The sequence below is a fragment of the Typopeltis vanoorti genome, chromosome 1, assembly GCF_054136105.1.
Source record: "Typopeltis vanoorti isolate ZY-2024b chromosome 1, IOZ_Tvanoo_1.0, whole genome shotgun sequence".
Classification (NCBI taxonomy): domain Eukaryota; kingdom Metazoa; phylum Arthropoda; class Arachnida; order Uropygi; family Thelyphonidae; genus Typopeltis; species Typopeltis vanoorti.
In genome coordinates, this window is record NC_143549.1 from 81,814,895 (window position 1) to 81,841,541 (window position 26,647).

Below are 26,647 nucleotides of genomic sequence, written 5' to 3' on the forward strand. Positions count from 1 at the left end.
ATATATTTTAAATATTTATTATCGTGTAATCTATATAATAATGGGTGTATGAAATGCGGCCTTTATTGGATGAGTTCCATCAGATCTTAGCTCAAGGGCTAAGATCTGGTAGTCTTAAATTTGCTTTTCTGATTTTTTAAACTACGTGGATGTTTGTTCTTAATTTTTCAAATCAAATGAAAACAACAATTACGATTTCCTTTAACGCATCGAGTCTTCTCCTCTAGATGCAAGATTTATAAAATTAAATCTTGCATAGGAGAATAGGAGGATATTTCGAATTTTTTATTTCATGAAGAACCATGCTTAACGTTGCGGATTAAGTAAAAACAAGGAATTTAATCACATACGATTTTTGAATATTTCATGTAAGTTGTAAAACTTTAATTTATTTCAGATTAAGGATTCAGATTTATGTAACTGTAATTATCACAAAGAAATATACAATAAAAATCAGAATGGTATAAAAATAATTTATTGTTTATAATTTACATTCACTTTATCAGTATAGTGAATTTACGGACAATTTTTTCTTGTCAAGACAAGGAAAGCACATTTAATTACAACATACTTTTAACTTAAACATTTTTCGAAACTTTTTTTTTTTTTTTTTTTTTGCAATTAACAATCATATTTTGAGCAATATCTCTGATAGATGTTTTTATTTAGAAATCTGTGCTCAACAATACTAAGGAGATAATAATAATAATAACCTATTGCGCTCTTCTCGTGTTGCTTAGCAACAAGCGAAATAAGCAAGGCTCATTTTGGTTGTTTCAGTAGAGGATAACTATCTGTACAGAAATGAGTTGCAGCACTTTTCACTCTTGCCGAGTGAGCATTTTGTTACAACGGGGATACAAAGATGGTGATTTACTCCATTTATTATTCCCCATGCACCGGATTTTAGCAATTCCAGTCACACGATGCTTTCCTGAACACTCAAATATGATGCTCTCGCTATATTTGTACATCTTCTTATTTGGTTTCAGTAGCAGATTATCCCGATGTGTGATGTCTGGCCTTAAACAATCTAGAAAGAAACATGTTTGCATTATATTTTATCCACGAGAACTTTTACAGATTAATGCTAACATATCAGTTTTAAAATTATTATTTTGTAAACTGTTATTACCTTTCATTTTGCAAATTGTGAAGTCATGTGACCAGATTCCAGACGCTAGACATGTAGAGTTGAACATTCCTCCCATTGGGTCTTCATTGATGCAAGTAACTGATGAAGAAATAGGGAGGTTTGATGAAGAGTGTTCTGAGTCTGTAAAGAGTGGGCATCGTGTATCTGAAAAAAAAAGAAAAAACGACAGCAATTCTTAAGAACGAATTTTAAATATTAAACTAGAACAGTTATATTTCTATTTAATTTATAGTTTCATCTAATTTATTTTTACTTTTAATTTCTCGATGATTTCTAGTTATTTATAGGATGGGTTCAAACATTTATACGTGTGTATTAGAATAAAGGAGTCGCGGCATGAAAACATTAAATGTTCATATACGTGACATGTTATTATTATTATTTTTTCATTTAAAATAGCTACTTAATTGTTATTCGAGATTTCCAAATTACGAAACATAATTCTATACCTTTGACCAAAACTCTAATTGTATTTTTTTCTTGAGTTGGGGTCACACAAGTATAATCTCCGCTATCTTCCTCTTCGGACCGTATGGTGATTCGATATCTGAAGAGTTTCTCACCAGGTGGCTCTGGTTTCCATGATGGATAGTAGTTTTTAACAGCGGGTTGTATTCCAGTATTGTTGAATGTCCAGGCAGGTTGGCCATTTTCTTTAGGATATAAGCACAGCATATTGAATTCAGTTCCTGGATAAACCACCAGGGTGCCATCATCGCTAACCGCAAGTAATGTATCCGGTTTATAAGGAGAAGGATCGAAGTCTATTGCAGGAGGAATGCTTGGTTGATCAACTGTTAGAAATAAAATGAATAAAATATGGATTTAAAAATATGTTATCTACTATTTTTCTTTTTCTTTTATTTTATTTAAATGTGTTACCTTCTATTTTAATTGAAATTAAAGTAGAAATACTTCTCAGAAAAAAAGCAATGCAAAAATAAATTACTGGAGATCTCCTGCCATAGCATATTAATTTATGTACGACACTGGAACTTGTGAGTTTTCGGTGAACCTCTTCCTACAGAAATCAAAAAATAAAATGAAACTCAAAGGTGCATAAACGAAGATATTGCATCTCTAGTTATATTATTTGTTTTATCTTTTAAAACATTCTAGTTACATGCCTCCAAAACGGAAAGTACCAATTAACATTGGTATTTTTTTTATACTTAAGCATTTTTATCAAATAAATAAATCCTGTAATGCCTTTTATTAGCAAATGGGGTACGTCGAACTCCATTTAGCCTTCACTAATTTTCTGAAGAACAGAGAACCAGTCTCCATCCTCCAGCCTCCAGCAATAGCTGAACTCAAGGTATTAGTGGATCAAGACTTTCAGGGAGGAGAGTAGGGCAAACGACTAACAGCATTCACTTATGTCTGAAACAGTGCAAGTTTCAGAGTACAATTTTTGAGCTGTGGTAAGAAAACCCTACCTGCCTAATTCAAAAATCGACTAACTCAGAACTTACTGAAGAAAGGCATAGAAACAGTTCCTCTAAAATTGGCTAGAATCGAACTTATAACGGTCTTCGTCAACGAGCCTAGCGCTATATTCCCATTTTCATAAAGCTAAATAGGCACGGCAAGCATTCTTGAATAATTTCAGAATCTGTAATTGAAGTAAACTCCTGTTTATTTGACTTCTGTTGGACTGTAGACGAAGGCAATAATCAAAAATTCAAAATACATGATAGCTATACTTGTTAAACACTGTAAATATTATTTCATCACAAGTAAAAAATCATAAAAATTACCGAATAATGCACATCTCTTGGACTTACTCATGTACAGCTTTGTTTAAGGCAGCTTGCTGCTTCAGAATCACGTGGTACATCACAAACATAGAGACATTGTACTTCTTCATTTTAAGTATTTTTTTGTTTAAAAGATATACATATGTTCTTTTTCTAAGTTAATTGTTATTTTTCTATACGACTATAACTAACATGTGGAAGTTTGGTTGCCCAATTCTCTTTTCAAAATGAGGAAGCCAAAAAAATTAATTTTTGGCTACTTAGGGAAGCATATGAAAAGCAGCTTGTGTCCTGTAAGTGTACTTTAAGGACACTTACAGGACACACTTATGTATGTTTGTATACGCTTAAGACAATTTCGGAACCATAATAGGAGGAACAAAAAACGTTGGATAGTACGAAAGCGCTCGTCATGCAGAAAGGATGGTACAATAGTATTTGAAATGTAATGCCATTGATTTACATGAAAAGTCTGGTCTTTTATTGTCCTAATGAATAAAGGTTTACCTTAATATGAAAAAAAACTATGTAAACATTATAAGACATGGAAATGTTCATCATCGTCATCATCATAATCATCATAAATTTCCTGATATATACCCTCAAGGAGTGTACAGGATATGATGGTACTACATACAAAATTATATCATTACTAACTTCCTATCTACAATTTTCCTCCAAATCAGTCTGCCACTTGTCAAGACTCCAACATTATCAGAGCTTACATTTCTATTGTCTAAGGCACTTTTTTACCATATCAATCCACCTATATCTTGTCTTCCTCTGGGTTTTTTCCCTGCCAAACTGGCAGAGAACACTTGTTTTGCTAATCTTTCCTCGCCCATTCTGTTTAAGTGACCATACCACCTGAGATTAGCTCTGCTAACGCATTCCTGGATGCTGACAATGTCAAGTTCTTTTCTAATGTTCTCGTTTTTAATATGATATTTTATGATAATTATTGATAAAATATCAAATTATGATAATTTGATATTTTCAATGTTTCTAGCTATTTTCATTGTCTTTGTCTTTATAATGCTGACTTTCATACCATATCTATTACAACAGTTATTCACTTTAGTCAGGGAATCTTGCAGACTTGTAGCGGATTTATTTAGAAGTATAATATCATCTGCATAAAGCAAAGAGCTGACATTAACATCTCTAATTTTGATATCAGGTTTAATACCACTTTCCTTCATAATGTGATCCATATAGATGATGAATAACAGAGAGGATAATGTACATCCTTGTCTGACACCAGATTTAACATTAAACCACCTTCCTGTACTTCCTTCAATTCTAATTGCTGACTTTCAACTCAAATAAAGACTAAGTATTGCTTGATATAATGCCCCATTGACACAGTATAACTGTAGCATTTTGAATAGCTTTTCTCTTGGCACCTTGTCACATACCTTTTTCAGATCTACAAAACTTAAATACAGTTCTTTGTTATATTTGCATGACTTTTCAACTATTTGTCGTGAAGTGAATATCTGATCCTGACAGCCTCTATTTGGCTTGGATCCAGCTTGTTCCTCACCAAGCTTCTCTTCCAAAATCCTTCTCAACCATTTCTCAAGTATACTTGCATAAATCTTACCAGGAACACTTAGTAGGGAAATACCTCTGTAATTCTCACATTCAGTTTTATTTCACTTTTTTGTATATGGGTACTATGAGAGCTCTACTCCAATCATCTGGAATTCGTCCGTCTGTCCAGGCCTTCTGAGCTATTCAGTGCAGCCACTGCAAGACTTTTATACCACCATACTTGAGAATTTCTGGTTGAATATCATTTACTCCTGCTGCCTTTCTACATTTCAGGCTTTGATGGCTTTTTTTACTTCAAGTATGGATATGTATTCCTGACTGCATGCCTGGTCAGTGTTTTTTACCACTGTGCTGTCATCACTGCTTGTTTCATTTAGCAATTTTTCGAAGTAATTACTCCATACTTCAAGGATATCTTTTTCTCCTGTTTTGATTTCACCAATATCATCTCTAATTCCTTTTACAGCACTCTTTCCTCAATTCCTGGGCTTCTTCAATAATCTTGCCATCATGCAACATTGAATATTTTGCCACCTTCTTGATATTTATTTTCTATGTTCTTACCAAAGTCTTCCCATAACGTTTGTTTCTTTTATACAGTTTAGCTTTCTTACATTTGTCTCTGTATTCTCTAACAACACAAGCTGACTTACTTGCCAGGAACTTTTGATATGCTTTCTTCTTTTCCTTCACTGCCTCTTTAACTTCCTGTGTCCACCATGGAGTTCTAATTTTTCTTTCCTTGCAGACAACCTCCCCGTATGCCTCTCTGGCTGAATCAATCATGTTTTTCTTCAGGGATTGCTTCTGAATCTCCAGGGTTTGGTTTCTGTTCTCAAAGTCCTTCATTTTTTCTTCAATCATGTTTGTATATTTTAGTCTACAGTTCACATCTGAGAGCTTCTCAACTTTTATTCGCTTTAAAACTTTCTTACATGTTATTCGTTTTCAATATGAAATTCCATTTTATCCTGCTCAAGACTAAATATTGATCGCTTCCAATTTCAAATCCTCTGTACACTCTGGTGTCCTGCATCAGGGAGAAAACATCACTATTAACAATACCATAGTCAATGAGAATTTTCTTATTCCTTGCCTCTTCTCTCCATGTGAATTTGTGGACATTTTTATGTTGGAACATAGTGTTAGTAATAACCAGTCCATGTCATGAGCAGAAATCCAACAGATATTTGCCATTATTACGAGCTTTTCTCTTTTATTCAAATGTTTCCAAAATATTTTTGTATGTCTGACAATCATTTCCTACTCTGCTATTTAGATCCCCAACAAGGACTAACTTTTCCTTTTTCATTGTGTCAGTTGCTTTTTCTAAAGCATCAAAAAATTTCTCTACTTCTACCTTAGGTGAACCTTCTGTGGGATCATAGGCACAAATAAGTCTCATTGTCCAGTTCCCCATTCTGATATTTGCCCACATCACTCTACTTGAGACTGCCTGCCAATCAAGAAGATTAGCCTCGTATTTTGTGTTGAATACTATGGCTACTCCTTCTTTTCCCTGATTGTCGTTGCCCGAATATAACATTTTGTAGTTTTTGCTCAGAAAGATCTCACCTGTTTTTGCCTTTTTTGTTTCAGTCACCCCTATTATATCGATCTGGTACTTATCTAATTCCTCAGCTACGTCCATTTCTTTGCCATTCAGGCTTCTTATATTGATAGTACCGATCTTTAACTCTGTTGATGTTGAGTTGGGGGTGTGCTTTCAGATTTGTTCCAGTAGCTGACTTTTCGCTGTTTGCCCTGGTTCCCTGGAAAAAACAACGGGGGGTCCTTGTTTAACCGGGCGACGCCCCAGCTGGATGTGAAATTCTGTCATTTTGTAGCACCATTTTTTATTTTGGTTTAAGCCAATAAGAATAGAATTTGGTCGGCTAAATCCGAAATTGCCAGCAGATCCTCGTTCGTTCAGTATCCAGGTAAATACCTAACAGGGTGCACCACGAGAAGGTGTGCATTGTGCATTGGACATTAGGTCAGAAGCCGTGATCGGTTCTCCGCATTCCTTTAAAGGCTACATGGAGGTCTCCTCTCAGTTATATAGCTTTGACCTGTTACATGGGAATCTTTACCTTTTTTAACAGAAGGCTGACAATTTGCAAATTCGGGATAATCACAGTTTCTAGTAGCAGGATTGAAATGAAGATTGCCAGGACATATGCTTATGAAGTATTGACCGCCACCGCAGTTATAAAATTTATTGCAGTCCTCGGGATGAGGGAATTGACCACTGGGAGATGGACATGGTTTGTCTCTTAGATTACCTGAAACAAATGAAATTTGTAAGTTAGTAAAAGACTGAGTTAATTTAGTATTTCATGTTAATGATCATTTAGTAAACAATTTTTCTATTATATTATTATCACTATTACATGAAAAATTACGTATATTCCTATACTGACAGCATGTTTTAAACTATATTTCACTAAGAAGCCAGGTTTGAAAATAAGACCCCCCCCCTCATCCTTTTGGAATTATTGCAGCCAAAAGAACCTTTCCTCTTTCCTTAGAAGAAAATAAAAACAAATATTAACAAAATAAACAAGTCAATATGACTCATAAAATAAAACATGGTAATGCAGGATAAAATTACTATATTAAAAACAGGAAGTCCATTCTCAAAACGAAGTATTTCACACACACACACACACACATCGTGCCATCATTTTGGGCACTCATGATTAAATATTCTTCATCTCTTTGTCACTAAAGAAACCCCAAGTATTAGATCTGTGCACAAAAGCGCCATATCAAGGCTTATAAAGAGATACACCTTTATCGCAACTTGTCAGTGTGTTCTTTCAACAATCAGGTAATCCTATTTTAGCCTTTTGCAATATGTCTTCTGTGGATGGGTTTTATTTGATTTGTATGGTGCAAACACATCAAAGGTCATATGGTAATCGGTAGGATAATTGCTATATGAAAAACAGGAATTAGATTATTATTATTATTATTATTATTATTATTATTATTATTATTATTATTATTATTATTATTATTATTATTATTATTTATATAAATACATATGTCACTATGCAGCTATGCTAAAATATGATTTCGATGCCAACTACAGGACGACAGCCACTAATACATAAGCATAACAAGACCTCAGACAACCAATTATATCATATATAAATATAATAATCACTACGGAAAGGCCATATGAAGTTTCTAGATCCAGACATGCTAAATAAACTACCTTTTGAATACAGGAACCATACAAGCTACAATAGCCTGAAAAGAGCCTTAACGACATACACTATGAACAAGAAACGCGCACCTTACACACCTTACAAACTTAATGAAACACAATATATTAGTTCAGGCGTTCCATTTCAGTGACGCGTCAAGACATTCAAAATTATCGTGTGTGTGTGTGTGTGTGTGTGTGTGTGTGTGTGTGTGTGTGTGTGTGTGTGTGTGTGTGTGTGTGTGTGTGTGTGTGTGTGTGTGTGTGTGTGTGAATAAATTTCTCATCCTACGGCTGTAGTGAATATCAGACCTATCAAACATCAGTCTACTTGCAACACAGGAATCAAACCAATGAACAATAACTAACCGGTATAATCCTCAGATAAGCTTCGAAAAACAAGCTGAGACATACACCTCAACCAAAATCAAAACAAAGAAAGACATCAATTTATTACAATGACAGCACTTAAATATATTAAAGCAAAAATTATAAATATATATGATTTATTGTTATTGTACAAACACTGTAAAATTGTGATCTTCTTCAACAGCAGCTATAAATTACCAACTAGAGTAATTATTATTAATCATCATCATCATCATCATCGACAACCATTGGTCCAATGCCCGTAGGTGTCTGATGCCATCTTGATATGATTCTTCCATTGCATTCTATTTTGTGCAAGATGACTCCCAATTTGTGTATAGAGTTTCCTCACCATTTGATAATGTCATCTCCCCCATTCTCTGTTTGGTCTTCCTTTTTTGTTCTTTCCTTCAATCATCCCAAACAGCAGCATTTTTATTTTCTTCTCATCGTTCATTCTACATATATGGCCAAAGAGACCTAGTTTCCTTTCGATCATTTTCTGGATTCATGTCATACTTCACTTTGAACTTATTCACTGACAATCACTCACAACTGAATATGGCAACCGATTCCACTCTCCAACAAAAAAATCCTCACATCCTTAATCACCACTCTCCGTATTAGTGACGCACTGAAACATTTCTTCAACATCAGTAACGTTTATGTCTTCAAAAGACATCAGTTACTTAAGCCTCTGTCATGTTAGGGCCTATAACCAATTTCTGTGATGACCTATTTTCTAGGTCCATTCTCAAAACGGAGTATTCCACACACCGTTCCATAATTTTGGCCACTCATATTTTAAATATTCTTCATCTTTTCGTTATTCTCAAGAACCGCAATTATCAGATCTGTGCACAAAGCGCCATATTAGGGCTTATAAAGAGATACACCTTTATCGCAACTTGTCAGTGTGTTCTTTCAATAATCAGGTAATCCTATTTTAGCCTTTTGCAATATGTCTTCTGAGGATGAGTTTTGTTTGATTTGTATAGTGCAAACACATCAAAGGTCATATGGTAATCGGTTAGCAGGACAGTCACAAACATCCATGCCCTAAGCGGGATTTGAACTCGCAGCCTCTTGGCTGGAGAGTGGATATTCTAACCCCTCGGTCAACCAGGCCGGCTAAGTCTTCTGAGTTTTAACTCACATTCTACCATTAACTTCATTCATTTCCTGCAGCCATGTTCCATCGTGTATTTCGGAAAGTACACAGTTTTCAATTATTTCATCGCCAAATATATAACCCTATACTTTCAAGTCCTCTTCGTTCAAGGAATCCAACGAGAGAGACTTTGTGGAGACTGTGGTCTCTAAAATATTACCCAGAATATGTGTTGCTAATTCCTTAATAATTCCTATATCCATCTTTCGTTTGGAAGAATTAGTATTCCTGAACACAAAGATTACAATCCCATGAAGTCTGAAATGTACGGTTTAAATGTTTCCTGCTTCAACACTAAAAATGGAATCAAATGGAAAAGCAGAAGAATGGTAACTCTACACTCTCTATGCGTTTGCGTGTGTGTTTATTTGATCGTGCGGTGTTGACAACTGAGTATGGTAATCGTAAGAGTTTTTTTTTCTTTTCTTTCTTTCAAATACAAATCCACTAAACCAAGTCATATTGTCGTCTTTCAATTATGCATCGCTTCTGACAGAAATACAAAATTAGTAGTGATTAATAAAGATTTAATTTATAGCATTTAGTTTTGGGATTTATTACATTGTTTGTGTGTGTGTGTGTGTGTGTGTGTGTGTGTGTGTGTGTGCGCGTGCGTGCGTAAGAAATAAGCCCTTGTAATGAAGAAAAAATTCAGATAGTGCATATTTCTTTTATATATTTATTTATGAATAGTAAATTTAAAATAATAATGTCTATTATGCAATTTTAATTGCACTTCTTTCACTACGCGTTATTCCCGCTTCCTCTGCAGGGTCCGAGTGTTACTTAGATGCGACTTCTTGTTAGTACCACTCCCAACCGACCTGTCGCTGGGGGATATATGTTTGACTGCAGCAGCGTATGTTCACGGGGCCGGTTTGCCTGCTTGCGGGATGAAAAACGCCAGATAAACTGGCGGAAAAAACCCTACTGCCCGCGCCCAAGACCGGCTAACTTGGCTATGCCTGAGGAAGAACCTCCAGTTCCTCACGTCTTCGACGGGAATCGAATCTCTCCTTCCCCAGGCATATGGTTGCGAAGCGCTAGGCTAACCGCGCGAACTGCAATTTTAATTGCACTAAATGATCATATAGTTATGAACTACACTCTTCAGTACGAGTATCTGTATATTTAAAAAATATATCTTTGTTCGATTATCTACATATTTATAATTATCGTCGCTAACCTATCGATTATCAATGTCTGATATATTTAGAAAGATTTCTAAATTCCTAAAAGATTTAACTCAGTCAAGAGAATTAGCGCATGCGTTCGAGAAATGAATACTATATAGATGCACGAGGTTTGCAAGAAGTAATTCAAAAAAAAAAAAAAAAGATATAATAAACATATCCTGAATCATCTTTTCACTTAAAATAATGTACAAAAGCAGTGGTAGCAATAATAATAATAATAATAATAATAATAATAATAATAATAATAATAATAATAATAATAATAATAATAATAATAATAATAATAATAATAATAATAATAATAATAATAATAATATTATTATTATTATTATTATTATTATTATTATTATTATTATTATTATTATTATTATTATTATTATTATATTTTAAAACCAATATGGTAACAAATGTTTTATTTGCTCCCCTCTAGCGGAAAAAACCTTAACTTATATAACATAGCAAAAAACTCGATGCAGTACCATCTACTGTCGCATGAAGCCATATACTGTTAAACTACTCATATTTACTAGAATATGTTATTTCTTGGTAATATGATAAGATCGGCAATGTCAGTTATGTATAATACGATATACGAAAAAAATGTCAATCATGTTCCTGTCGTTAGTGAAATAAACAATGGGGTTCCTCAGGTCATTAAGGGAAGAATTATCTGATGTGAAGTTGCTCAGATGTTCAAGAGGGCAATGTACTCGGTAACCCTTCATAAGCAACGATAGAAAAAAGAATGTGCACACTAAAGTGAGGATATATCGGAAATGCATTGGCGCCCACAACTGAAGGGAAAATGAAAAATCCAAGCATCCGAGAGGAAAAATGCTGTCTGTCACATCCCTATGAAACAAACTAATTCACCTTCAGTTGAAAAGACTTCATAAAGTCTTTTCAACTAGGATGCGAAGTTTTTTTCGCATCCTGGACAGGATTCGATGTTTCCATGCGAAGGACTCATGCAATTAGTCTATAAACAGCAACGATGCTTGTGTATTGAGAAACAAGAAATAAATATTATTGCCTTCTGGAAAATAAGTATTTTTTTATTTGAAAATTATTTTTCAAACATTTCTTCTTTTTCTTGATGCAAGTTTTCTAATGGTTCAGGCGGAGGGGAATCTCGGTGAAGCGGGATCAAAATTCAGAAAACAAGTGACGTCATTGACAACTGACTCCCAAATATGAAACACCTTCGTTATTATTTAAGCTTATAATAGCAACATCAGGCGACATCATATTACATATTTACCTCGCAAGAAATTTCTAGTTTGCCCTTGAAGTAATCTTAAATTCATATCTACATTATTAAATTCTGATAATTTTAAATAAACGTTTGATAATATCGTTTATATCTTATAAAGGATAGCTTGTTGATAGAGTACACTATACTGGAATGGATAGAAAGATGAGGAGAAAGCAGAAGAAACAGAGATTTCTAACTAATGTTTGTGTTCTGTTGAAAAACACACATCCTAAAATTGCTAATATATAAGAAAATGTTCTTGAACAATGGGTGTACCTTTTATTTCTGCCTCATCCCGAAGAGGTTGACACGAAGGAGGAGATTCACTCCATTTTCCATTTTGGCAAGATATCCTATTGGTACCTTTCATCAAAAACTTGCCTATGTGTACACACCGAAACACCAATTCATTCTCTGAAGGAATGTGCGTTGGTGGGTTGATGATATTCACCGGTCTTCCTCTATAAGATACTACCACATTCTGAAGTTCACTCATACTCACCATGGGACAGGACAACCCTTCAGTTGGAAGGACAGTTACTGAAAAAGAAAAATATTAATGCTTAATATAAAGAAACGTCGATTTCTTACTTTTAATTTGTTTCATTTTTGTGGCTTTTTCTCACTCAGAATATATGCATGTACTTTCGTTTCAAATTATCTGTCTTTGCAGAAATAGTTGTTGCAGTTTCAGAAGCGAAGATACTGTTTAATATATATCTATGAAATACGGTATAGCGAGCAAAAAAAAAAAAACAGTACTGAACTTCGACACTCCTTTCAGTATACGCGCTATGAGATATCTCGTCCGACTGCATGCACATTAATAGAAGCGCACGTGTGGAGTCTACGCCATTATATTTGGCTGTAGTAATGGCGTTGACGTTGGAAGAAAAGACGTTTATTGTTGAGCATTACTTTCGTTCATAGAGAGGTTGGTAGAGCAAATTGTCCAAGAATATGTTTGTGAGCAGTTTGCCGTTTCTGTAAGCATGGCTCAAGGAATAGTGTTATCATTGCCTTAACCAAGAGGTTTCGACATACCCAGAGTGTTCTGCCGCAATGCAAACGGCATCACTAATTATCGCATTAGATAATGGCCTTTACCTAATTACCCGCGGTTAACACAAATAAGAATCAAGGGTGGATGCTGGAGCAAGTGTTACAGTATTATCCGAAACGCAGTCAACACCGATGGTAAAATTTGGGATACTGAGGCGGCATCACAGAGAATTCTTAAGGAGCTGGGTGCTTTTCGTACGTTAGTGTAACAGCAGCCGATTAAGCTAAACAGTGGGAATAGTGTGCAAGTGTGCTGACCAATGTCTATGAAGATTCGTCCTTCCTCCATAATGTACGGTTCTTGGAAGAACCGCATTTCCATATAAGCGATCATCTAAACAAACGAACCTACAGGTTTCTTGGTTTCTCGAGACCTGACTTTGTCCAAGGGAAACCAATTGACAGCAAGAATGTGTTTGTTCCGTTCATCCAGGATTTGCATAAGATGTATCGTGCAAAAAAAACCCTTCCATTCCGTGCAAGGTATTCCATCAGGATGGGGGCAACTTCTCACACATCACGTGGTTCTAGAGCCTATTTATCAGAGACTACTCATTCCGAGGTTCACAGAATTTCCGTGCCCTTTGTGTTTTCCTGATCTCATGTCGCTTGATGTCTCCTTTTAGGTATGTTGAAGGAATGGGTATTCCACAATGACCTGCCTTCAAAACTTGATGAAGTAAGGGATAAAATTACACGAAATATCAGCAGATGTCCAACCCTTGTTCTCCAAGATGACAGAGAACCTTCGCATGCGCTACGAAACCTGTCTTGAAAGACAAGGTGCCCATTACGAGCACGTAATCTACCGTCATTAATGCTTTATTCGACCAAGATTCCACCGATAGTTGTGGATGTGCGTATCATCATCATGTGTAAACACATATTTCTTTGTTAATAAACTGTTTACTCCATAACATATATCGTTGTAGTTATTCGATACTGGTTGTTTTGCGCCATACTGTATATATTTCTTTGCAGGAAGTCTTTCTCATTGAATAACAGAAACGATTATAATTATTACTATAAATTCTCTCACAACTTTACCTTCACCAATGAACTGGGCTGCAGTTTTTTAAAAACACTAAAAAAAACCGATAGGAAGCCATCTTCACCATTCGTTATAGCTGCAGTTTAGCACATTTCTGATGAGTTATAGACAAAGAAAGGGGCGTTCTTAATCCTAATTAGTATTATTTCTATATATGTGTGCTATAGCCGATACTCGAAATATAGTCGGATTTATAGATTCCCAATATATACTAAAGCGAATACAATGCAATGGAAAATATGTGTTTGGAGTTTGCGGAACAGGTTTTCTTTCTGCCCTTTCTTTTCTTTTTCTTATTTTAATTTGTTAGAGAAAATAACCCTTAAAGTACAACTTCATACTAAACTAATTCAGGTGTGAGAATTAAAAATAACCTACATCAGCAGGTGTGTATGCTGATTATTAGCACTAAGATCAGAAGAAACCAATATGCAGTATGAGATTCTCTCTCTCTCTCTCTCTGTATGTGTGTTTTGGATGATCATTTTTACAATAATCAATCAGTATCACTGTCTTATTACACAATGATCATCCATATATTAATTTATATAATTTAATCATCTTTGCAACCATAACATTTATCTAATTAATTTTCAAATTATCAAGATTGTGTGCATTCATAACTCTTTGTTTCAGTTTATTCCATTCCTATTCTACATTAAGTGCAAAAATGAATTTCATGGAGGATATCGGTATTTCAATATGAAGTATCTTTAAGAAAATACAACAGCGTATTGCACATCCCTAAATATCTTTCTTTTTTACTGATGGCAAAAATATTTACTTCTTTTTCATTGACATATCCCATTCTGATCACCAAAAATTTATACTATTATGATAAGTACTTACGAGTGAATGCAAACGTTTTCTCCTGTGTGCTGGTAGTTTTCCCCTCCTTTTGTACATCCTGGAGATCGCTTTGTAGCCTGGTGGTGGATGACTCACTATCTGTTGCGTCACAAACACCTTCAGTAAGAGATTTCTTAATAGCAAAACTAAACAAAGTCGCTTGTCTCTTATTCATATTAAAATTTAAATCTGCAGGCCTATTACTTTTAAAAAATCACGGCACTACGGTTTCGAAACTTTCACCCTACAATACCAACTTGCGAAGAAAGTATTCACTATTACTAGATTTGAGAACCGGATACAGACTACCTTGATCTTCAATTTTAGTGGAAACATTTTCTTTATACTTCCTTGCTGATTGGTCAATAACATTTGCAACACAGATGTTATTTCTTTCAGTTTTGAGAACAGCGAATACGCCGCCTATTGCTGTAATCGGCTTGCAGGCAATTTTTATGACAGGACACAAACAGCGGTATTCCCTTTCCCAAATGTTGAAAGGTTTCGATGTGTGAAAATTAATAATTCATGAATACTTCCACGTTTAAAAATACACGGCTTGGTCACTAACATTTGCTACACGGATGTTATTAGGCGTTCTGGGTCTGAGCTTTTCGAGATATTCACGAATGTTATTCTTCTCAGAATATTTCCACTATGAAATATTTATTCATGAAAAATTCTTAGAAAACTAAAATGACAAATTCCAGGAGAACGTCTCGCGGAACACAGTTTGGAAACCCTGAAATAGGGAATAGTTTGTTTAAATTATTCCTTTACAAAAGCATTACACCAAATCCAAACGTGGGATATGATGTCAGCTCTGTACACCTCTACCAACTGGCAATGAATTTCTGTTGGTACATGATCTTAAGTTTGCAGAAACTGGATCATGTAGGACTCTTTTTGTCTTTGCTCTTTCAGCTTGCAACTGCTGGTGTGTCCATATAATGTCGCCATTTTGTTGTCTTGTGAGGAAACATGCAGTGGAAATACTTTCTTCACTTAATCAAAACCTTCCCGTGCTATGCGTTTTAATGCAATGTGCGCTGTTTTTTTTTTGGGGGGGGGGGGAGGGTGGGGGTGAGAGGAAGTTTGTTTTAGTGCATTGGGTATGCAAAAGTTCACCGAAAACAATTCATTGAAAGGCAGATCATCGAACGATATTTCATCGAAAGGCAATTTACATAAACAACTAATCGAATGAACAGTTAACCCAAAAATAATTCATCGAAAGGAAGTTCTTCTGAAAAAAATTCGTTGAACAACAGTTCACTAAAAATGCAAGTAATCGAAAAAAAAATCTTTCCTACCACCAATTTTCATCAAAATATATATAAAAAAATCATGGGTCAACATATTCAGAGTGGACTTTCTTCATCTAGTGATCATTCTTTAATATTTATGAATGTTAAATATTTATATGTTTGTGATTGAAATAAATAAATAAAATAAGAGATAATCTTCTTCTCTCCTGTAATCCTAAATGGACCGTTGGGTCACTCATGGCTGGCAGGTGATATTCTTTGTTAGCCTCCTCCAATCATCTCGGTCTCTTATTCTTGATGTCAGTTGAGAAAGGGAGGAATTTGTCCATTTTTTTTGATGTTATCAGTCAATTTTAATCGAGGTCGGCCCCTAACCCTTGATCACGGAACGATTCCTTCTAGTGCTTGCTTTGGAATGTCATTAGTCCTCTCCACATGTCCGAACCATTTCATCTGTCTTCTTATGATGACTGTCAGAATATGTTCCCTTTTTCTCTCGTCTATTGGATCAATCCGTTTTCGGACATTTTCATTGGTTTCGTGAGCGGTGTAGGGAATTCTCAAAAGTCTTCTGTAAGTTTTCATTTCGAAAGACAGGAGTCTCCTCTCATCTTCCCTCAATAAAGTCCAGGCCACACAACTATACAAGAGGACAGAATTCACCAAGGTGTCAATTAGTTTTAGTCTGATTGCTTATTCTGTTATCTCCCCACAACGGTTTTAACTTACTTCTGTAGAACCACGGTTACTTTAGCAATTCGGTATTCAATGTCGGTTTTTGAGCGACCATCTTGACTCGATGTGCTTCCTAGATAAAAAAACTTGTTTACATTCTCAATTTGTTTATTGCCAATTTGTATCCTTAAGAGTTCAATATTTGATTTTGAGGTTATCATTGTTTTTGTTTTTTGTATTTTTATGTATAATCCATATTTTTAATGTTCCGAAAACACGGCTGGTTATCTCTTGTAATTCTTCTTCACTTTCTTCCAGAAGATAGATATCGTCTGCAAAACGTAAGTTATTTATTCTTAGTCTGCCAACTACTATTCCAGTGTCATATTCATGAAGAAGCTTCATCTATGACATATTCCAAAAAACAATTAAAAAGGAGAGGGGACAAGATGCATCCCTGTCTAAACCTCCGTTCTGCCCGGAACGGTTCACTGCTGTAATTTTTAATTTCAATTCTCATATCAGATGAGGAATAAAGAGATTTAATAATCCTAATGATTTTGTTGTCAATACCATAATGTTCTAAAATTTTCCATAATGCCTCGTGCCATATTGATCCAAAAGGTTTTTGAAGGTCTAAAAAGTTATGACAGATTATTGTGTTATGTTCTATGTATTTTTCACCTAGTATGTGTATTGTAAAAATATGGTTGATTGTACTTCTGGACTTCCGGAAACCCGCTTGTTCATCTGATAGTCTGCTTTCCATTTTCTTTTCGATTCTTGACAATAATATTTTTAACAGGATTTTGCTTGGATGACTAATAAGGCTTATTGTTAATAAATTTATTGTTAATAAATATAAATAAATAAATAATAAAGATAATAATAAGAGATAATAAAACGTCATACATATCTATGAATCCACCGCTATCCCAATCTACTAATTTAGATCTGGTCTTCTCCTGTCATGCACTGTTCATTATACACCGCACTTTCCAGCAAAGAAAGAAAAAAATGCAATTATTGCATAAAACAGTCTTTCTATTTATTGCTTTTACAGTCACACACATGTATTCTTAAAGCTGATGTAATTTTGTAAGAGCGTTATACATGACGATCACCTTACGTCATACGTGATGTTATATTATGCGCCTTTCGAATTCTCTGTGTTCTGGTTTCGGGATTTGAAAATACTGTGCCTTGGTGATAATGAAAATGACTAAGTAATAAGAAGAAGGTAATATCATGTTTAATTAAACCCACTGTTGAGACCGATATGTTTAATCATTGAAAAAACAAATACTTATTATTCGAAGTCACCATTTAGGCATCGGTTTTACAGTCGACGATGGAATGAATTTAAAATACTTTCAAACACAAAAATATCATTAAAATGCAGTGAGTGTTATGCAACTACTTTTGCATAAGACTCACTGCATCCGTTTTTGAACTTTGCTTGTCTTAAATAAACAATCCGAAAGATATTTATTTATCTTGCTCAATAATATTATTATTATTGAGCAAGATAAATAAAAAATCGCTGTGTTGTTACTTAGTTAGCTGAAAACCAACCGAAGAGAAATATATATATATATATATATGTATATATATTTACTTAGCTACATAAGCAGTTTAAGGACGAGAAATTCCTTCGTATTTTTCAGTCAAAACAAGTTGTTGCAAATGAAATTATTGATACTTCCACCTCTTGGAAATTGAATTTCTGTAGATAGTAAAACTAGTCCTATTAACCACTGCAAATGACAGACGTAATACCAAGATCCAGGATAATTCTGAAAGACAGTTTTACCTGTTGTTAGCAGCATTTTGATTATTATTACGATTTTGATTATTATTATTTTGATTATATTGCCAATAATATCTGAGAGCTATTAAAGTCTGATAGTGTACATAAATATTTCATTATTATTATTATTATTATTATTATTATTATTATTATTATTATTATTATTATTATTATTATTATTATTATTGCTAAATACTAAATGCTATTTACAGGCCACCAAACCTAAACATGATAAAATTCTTGCACGAACTCAATTGCTGGCTTTCACGCCAAGAAATATGCTCAACCGAATACCTAATGATAATTGACGACATAAACATAAATATTGCAAACGAAAACCAGAACAACATTGTACAATACCTTGACACGCTATCCATGTATAATCTAATACCAACAATAACATCATGTACTAGAGAAGAAATATTCGGAAATACTATTACTGCCTCCTGTCTAGATCATATAAACGTCCGTGCACCACCGAACAGTTACACTGCATCAGTCATAAAGTGCAAAGTAGCAGACCATTACTTCACTGCTCTAAACCTGCACACCAAGACAATATCCATGCAATGTCCCACAGAAGAAAAGCGACAGAAAACAATAATAGTCGAAGCAATAGTCAACCACGAAATAAGAAAAAACAGACTGGGAATACCTGGCATCAGATTCAGCAGATATCTTATACAACAACATTAAACTCACACTGGAGGAAATATATAAGAAAGCTACAAAGAAAGTCAGAATTCGTTCAAAAACAACACAAAATCCTTGGATAACACAAAACTTAATCCTAGAAATACATAGAAAGGACGCTTTATGGAAAGAATTAAAGCGATATCCAAATAACACAGCTTTAAAAACTAAATATACGATAACAAGGAATCGTCTTACAACACAAATCAGAAATGCATAAAGAAGCTACTACAGAGACAAACTAACCTCTGCAAAAAACAACACGAAACAAACCTGGCATCTGATCAAAGAGATGTTACATTGTGTTCGGAACACCACCGCCTCCGAAACCATAAAATACAGTTTCATGAAAGACGCAAAACCTATCCAACAACTAGAAAATGACTTTAACCAATACTTTGCAGACTCCATTCAAGAACTGCACAGAAATATGCCCACAATCACAAAACGTGACCCTCCACGTAGACCATAATCAAAACAGACATTATGGTTCCAACCATAAAAGAAGCAGAACTTCTCTCTGCAATACATCAAATCAAACCAAACAAAGGCCAAGGAATTGATGGTATAAGACCTAAAAATATAATGCAACATGCACCTAGTTTAAATCCTATCCTACTAAAATAAATAAATAAAATATTTAAAACAGGACAGATACCAAGTATGCTAAAGACTGCCATAATCACATCCACATACAAACATGGAAAAAGAAATTTAATCAGAAATTACAGACCCATAGCAACATTACCAATTATCAATCAAATTATGGAGCGGATCATACTGAAGAAACTCGCAGTATACACAGAGGCCTTTCATATTGTCCTCAAAACACAATATAGTTTTCAGAAAAATAAGGGAACAACATCTCTCTTGGAAGACTTTACAGACGCAATTAATACTGCCTTAGACAAAAACAAAATTGCCATGGTAGTCTTTATTGATCTAACTAAAGCATTCGATACACTCACACAACAAACCTTATTAGAAAAGCTGAGGCATGTTGAAATAGACGGGCCTCTTCACAGGTGGTTTACAAACTGCCTTCAAAATAGAAAGGATATCACACCTATCGGTTCAAACCGAAGCAGAGAGATACCAGTAACCTGTGGAGTACCACAGGGAGCTCTACTCTCCCCAACTATATTCAACATTTACACGCACGATATTAATCAGCTACCACTCAAAGATAAGATATTCCAATACGCAGACGATACAGCAATAATATCCATCCACAATAACGCAAGCATAGCCCAAACAAATATGCAACATGACATAAATCTGATCATAGACTGGCTCACGTAAAACTCCATACACCTATACTCAGAAAAGACAAAATTAATGATATTGAGAAATCCACTGACTCGACCAGTTGATAACAAATATATAACAATCCTACATCCACTTTCCAACATAAAAAACACACTACAGCAAAACCACTACAATCTCAGGTTGAAACAGTACGATACCTAGGAATTTACTTTGATGCAGATATGAACTGGGATAGCCACATAAACCATCTACACAACAAACTCCGAAAAATAAGTGGCAAACTCTACAGGTTAAAAGACGTAGTTCCCATACGCCTAAAAACACTAACATACAAAGCACTATGCCAAAATATACTAAGATACGCTATAACAACATATGCTTTCTGTGCACCCTACAAATTAAATAGATTAATATTGCTACAGTAGAAAATGATAAAACTGATTTTTGGGAACAAAGAGAAAATAACGATCTTATATACATAGCAATGTTAGAACACAAAATACCGACAGTAAAACATTTATGTCACTAGGCAGCTTTGCTAAAGCATTATTTCGATGCCAACTACATGACAATCAGAAATACATACCGTATAACAAGACCTCAGACAACCAATTATATCACATATAAATACAGTAATCACTACGGAAAGGCCACGAGAAACTTCTACATCCCAGACATGATAAACAAATTACCTTTTGAACACAGAAACCTTACAAACTACAATAGCCTGAATAGAGCTCTAAGGACATACTATGAACAAGAAATACGCACTTAAAATACCATACAAACTTAATGAAACACAATATATTCGTTCAATCTTCCAGTTCAGCGACGCATCAATACATTCCAAGTTATTGTGTGTGTGTGTGTGTGTGTGTGTGTGTGTGTGTGTGTGTGTGTGTGTGTGTGTGTGTGTGTGTGTGTGTGTGTGTGTGTGTGTGTGTGTGTGTGTGTGTGTTTGTGTGTATGTGTGTGTGTGTGTGTGTGTGTGTGTGTGTGTGTGTGTGTGTGTGTGTGTGTGTGTGTGTGGGTGGGTAGGTGTGTGCGTGTGTGCGTGCGTGCGTCCGTGCGTCCGTGCATCTGTGTGTGTGTGTGTGTGTGCGCTCGCGCGCGAATTTCTCAATCATCGATTTAGCAGCTTCCCAACACAGCAAAAAAAAACAATAAATAATAACCAACTGGTGTCATCCTCAGATAAGCTTACATATAAGCTTCGAGGATGAAAGTAGAGAAATTAGTTCTCGTCCAAGATGTATCGTATGTAACGAAATGCATGTAATGTACGTATCACATGTAAACCAATGTATATAATGTATGTATCATATGTAATCAAATGTATGTAATGTATGTAATAACCGTAACAAAAGTATGCAATGTAGAGTGATTATATCCATTGAAATTGTATATATATAGAGTGTAAAATTGCAAAGAAACATCTGTAATAATCATCATTATGAATATTATAATAATATACGTTGTAAACAGTTATTGTTATTATGATTATTTAAAAAAACTTTATGTACAAGAAAGTATTTCTTATGCATAATTGTGCTCATACAATGTATGTAATTTATCTGAGAAATAATAATAAAAAATAAATAAATAAATAAATTATATTAAAACCTGAAACACTATACATGACATTAACAAGGAATTACTTCAACATCACCTATCGAAACAGAGACCCATATCGTATAACACGACCTACAATAACTCTCTACATCCCCACACCCTTCAACAACGCATACAGTTCTTTTGTGAGATCACATCAGATACCCACGCAACTCAACAACCTACCAAGAAATTGAAAATACGTAGACAACTACAGAACATTAAAAAGCGAACTCTGGAAAATATACCAACAAAGTTAAGAACCCATTAACACTAATTTACACATCATAAAACACTAGCATCCAATGCCTACATCCCATACATAAACATTAGCAACAACAGAAATAGTGAAGGCGAAATCCCACTCTCTTCATAAAAGCTAACCCAAGCTTCGAAGTAGGTGGGATTAACTTTCCTCACTCATCTACAAGTAATCCTTATAAACAAACATTGAAATTTGTTTGTATAAATACTCTTTCTCAAACTTTGAAAAGAAAAAGTATTGTTATTATTATTATTATTTATTTATTTATTTATTATTTTTATTATTAATTAGGAAAGAACATGGAAACAAGTAAATATTTATATTGCTCTTCGGTTGGTTTTCAGATAACTAAGTAACAACACAGATGACATGGCCATAGTATCCATTCACAACAACCCAAATATCGCTTACACAAATATGCAGCACGATATCAGTCAAATCACTAACTGGTTATCCGAAAACGGCATATTTTTAAACCCTGGGAAAACAAAGCTAATAATATTAAAAAAAAAAAAACCAAACCCTGCCCATGTAAACTAAATATCTCACTAACTGACAATCATCCTCCTATACACAAAGTGCAGAACCTAAAATCAAAACCATCACAAAGGTGAAAACAACACGCTATCTAGGACTTCACTTCGATGCTGATCAAAGTTGGAATAGCCATATAAACTACCTACATACCAAGCTTAGGATAATAGCAAGCAAACTATACCGATTAAAAGACATTGCCCCAACCCACATAAAAATACTAATCTATAAAGCATCATGTGAAAATATGTTAAGATACGCAATCACATCATATGCATTCTGAGAAGTCTAAAGACTTAACTGGTTAGAATGGTTTCGAGATAAAATGGTAAAACTGATATTCTGGGAACAACCCACACTTATTCAGGCAGCACGAACAAAACACAAAATATTTAAGATGAAACACTTATGCTACTAAACAGTCATGTTAAAATCACTACAGCCCAACCTATAGAGTAACCAGAACAACATATCAGATAACAAGACCACAGTCAGTAAACTACATAACATATAAGTATAACAATCACTACGGCAATGTCAGCAAAATTTATCATTTCAGGTACGTATAGTTCGCCCACAGTTTGTAAGTCCCTGGTTGGAGTCCTGCCAAGAATAGTCGATTCATGCTAAACGGGAGAAAGATGAAATATGTACGAATTGGTCGCCAACACGCGAAATCACGTGCTTTATAGGTAAATTTTTCCAACTGTTATACAAGCAACATAGTTAACTACAATAATCATAAAAGAGAAGTTAATTTTCCGACGTGTAATAATAAACAACTCATCCCACGATACGGATTGATTACCCTATAATCGGAATGGATTCTCCTTTTTCTGACATGCGCAGAAGTGTCGAGGGATTTCTAATCGGTGGGAGAACTATAGAAGTATAATATAATATTTATATAGCGTCTGTTTCAGCTATATAAACACACACATACACACACCTAACACACCTATGACAACACCTCTCAAAAAACACCACTACAAGGACACAAACAAACCCACCATGTCCAAATCCAACGCTACTCGCAAAAAAAAAGTTAAACTGTGTAATAGCAGTTGAAGCCTTCCAAGCACGTACCAACAAACAGTAAAATCAACACCTGGCTTGCGACCAGTATAGAAACATAACCACAAAACCACCGCCATCTATTATCTTCCTCAGATAAGCTCTGCAAAGCTTCGAGGAAAAAATCAGAAATGCCTCCCAAATTATTACTATTATATTAGTTATTCACAAAAAAACCTGTATAATCATCACTGTTAATATTAGAACATGTGTGGTAAATGCATAATCCAATGTAGAAAAAATTTTTAAATTATACACAAGATAACTATTTTACATATATGTGTAAATATTCTAACAATGAATAAAAATATTATTTATTAAAAATTATTATTATTATTGTTGTTATTATTATTTAAAAAATATTATTAACGTGCAAGTATCTGTTATTCATGTGAAGAATTATAAATATTATATATATACGTGTGTATATAATTATTATTGTATCTATATATGTAATTTATCTGAGACATAATGAAATTTTAAAAAAAATTATTACTCTTATTATTTATATATCTTACCTTCATCCAGATCATCTTCAAATTCATACATTTTTAACAAAATCGATGAATTTTCTGTACTTCCCGAGGGTGGATCTGTGATGAGAGAATAAGTTAAACTGTCTTCGTCTTCTTCATCCTCTCTTTCTTTTAATTTCTTCATTTCATTAACTCCAAATTTATTAAACGTAATTTCTTCCATTAGGGAATGATTCATCTCATTCACGCTAGCAACGAAATTCTCTACAGTGCTCACTACCTCATTCAGTGTTTTATTTGTCTCTAATTGATGCAACTGGATCTCTTTTATTTCTTTCCGTAAATATTCAGAGTCGTTGTTTTTGAGCCAATCAACAGTTTTCATTACGATTTCCAATTTTGTTTTTAAGGAAATTATTTCTTCACTCTTATTATGCAATACTTCCTCCTTAAATTGTTTCATATAGTCATTGACTTTGCTAATTGAATTCTTCAAATCATTGCTTTCTTCTTGGCCATTGCTTATGTCTGAATAAACTGCTTCGATACTTTCTTTCAAAGAATGAGTTGTTTTCTTTAGCGATCGAAGTTCTGTTGACTGAAAGGTGAGGGACTCTGTTAGGTTTTCATAAAGTTCCCCTAACACGTGACCAATCGTATCGTTACCTAAAGCTTCCAGATTCTTGGAAAACAACTGCAAATCTGCGATTGTGGCAGTGTTGTTCAAGGTGGACTCCATTTCTTCGACTCTCTTCGTGACAAAATCCCACTCTATAAACATCTGATCCATTTTTCCTTGCATTTCAGCATCATCAGACAGAAGTGCTTGTATGTTGTTGCTCATTGTAATTGAATTGTTTGCCCATACTTCACTGAAATTAATCAGCTCTTGGTTCACTTCGTATAGACTTTTGTTTACTTTGATTTCCTCATTTTGCAATTCTTCTACAGCTGTTCTTAAATCAATCGTCGTTTCTTTTAGACTGGAATTTAAATTCTGCATTTGTTCAGCAAGAATCCTTACAATATCCCCTTTTAGTTGTAGGTCTGTTAAGTTATACTCTAGTTGTTCAATCTTTTCAGAAAGATGATTGTCAAAAACTTGAGAAAGAATAGTGGTAGCATTTTCTACATTTCTTAATTTTTCTCTTAATATTGACTCCTTTTCATTGGTTTGATCTATTTGGTATTCCAACGTCTTCATTTGTGTTTCCAACTGAGTCTTATTTAACATATCGAATTCTGCAAATTTCACCTGAATATCTTCCAATACCTCCGTAAGTCGTTCAACTTTGTCTTCGCCGTTCGATATCTTGCTAATGTTGTCTTCTAATTTGGTCACTTTTTCAGTCACCTCTGCCATCACTGGTACCCAAAACTTGGTGTTATTGAGTCCTTCTTCTACATTCATCATCTGAACTTCCAATGATCTTCTGACCCTTTTCTCTTTCTCCAGTTCTCTATTAAAGTCATCGTTTTTTTCACGTAATTCTTCAACTTTTACACTCAAATTCCTAACAATCAAGTTTTCCTCTGAAACTTTCTCTATGAGTGATGAGATGTTTCGTTTTAATTCTTCGCTTTCATTTTGAGTCGAAATATCTTTGCCCGCATCATTTTGCGAGGATTCTTGAAAATCCTCTACCGTAGTTAAAGATATACTAGTCTTCAGTTTTTGTTCCAGAAATTTTATCCGAGATTCGAGAAAAGTCAAACGATTCTCAAATTTCTGTATTTTATAATTTTGTTCCACGCACAGTCTTAAAGTATCAAGTACATGTCCAAACCCACACTCTGATCGACGCGCATTTGCTTCTATTCCAGACATAAACATAGTACAATCACAGGAAATGTTGTCAGAAGTTATACCTGAAATCCTCGCAAGAACACAAGTCACGAACAGAAAAAAAGGAACTTTAAGTTTCCCGATCATCGTCGTAACACATTCACGCACACCCGTACTCGTCGGTTTGCCGTATTCCTTAAAGTTGTAGATTCGATAACAAATGCAATTTTTTCTTCTCTCTATCCTAACGAAATGCACATAAGTAATCGTTTTAAAATCAAACTAAATCGTGCTAAACGTGGTCACAACTCTAAAATACTCTTTCTTGAAGTCGCACTGAAATAAATTATTATGAAGTACGATGCCTACTCACTATTGGTTTGTTTGAGAAATTTTATCGTGTTCCGGTCTCTTCGCACGCGCTCCCACTTCTTCAGCATGCTTACATATGTAAGGCATGTTTACTTTGGATGTGTAATATGATATCCCTTCTTTCTTACTCAAGACGGGGATTAAATAAAGCTTTATCTGTTTTCACTGACGTAT

The 26,647-nt window shown here is 34.5% G+C and overlaps 1 protein-coding gene across 2 annotated transcripts; it reads right to left on the minus strand.

Annotated features, from left to right (window-relative positions):
- Nucleotides 1–540: 540 nt before the first annotated feature.
- LOC150110138 (uncharacterized) lies at nucleotides 541–26,447 on the minus strand. Of its 2 annotated transcripts, XM_090391698.1 has the most exons (6): nucleotides 24,358–26,447; nucleotides 11,955–12,218; nucleotides 6,567–6,758; nucleotides 1,606–1,950; nucleotides 1,136–1,300; nucleotides 541–1,033 (listed from the first exon to the last, which is right to left on the minus strand). In XM_090391698.1, the coding sequence occupies exons 1-6, from the start codon at nucleotides 26,246–26,248 to the stop codon at nucleotides 822–824; spliced, it is 3,069 nt and encodes a 1,022-aa protein (XP_090247824.1). In that variant the 5' UTR covers nucleotides 26,249–26,447; the 3' UTR covers nucleotides 541–821. The 2 variants fall into 2 exon arrangements, with proteins under 2 accessions (XP_090247824.1, XP_090247833.1); XM_090391707.1 differs by lacking the exon at nucleotides 6,567–6,758.
- Between the last annotated feature and the right edge of the window lie 200 nt (nucleotides 26,448–26,647).

Excerpts from the sequence above, each read along its gene's own strand:
- LOC150110138 (XM_090391698.1), bottom strand. The coding sequence starts at position 26,248 with ATGATCGGGAAACTTAAAGTTCCTTTTTTTCTGTTCGTGACTTGTGTT. Across the intron at positions 12,219-24,357 it reads TGAAGATGATCTGGATGAAG|TAACTGTCCTTCCAACTGAA; the intron begins GTAAGATATATA and ends TTTCTTTTTCAG. Across the intron at positions 1,951-6,566 it reads TCAGCCTTCTGTTAAAAAAG|TTGATCAACCAAGCATTCCT; the intron begins GTAAAGATTCCC and ends TATTTCTAACAG.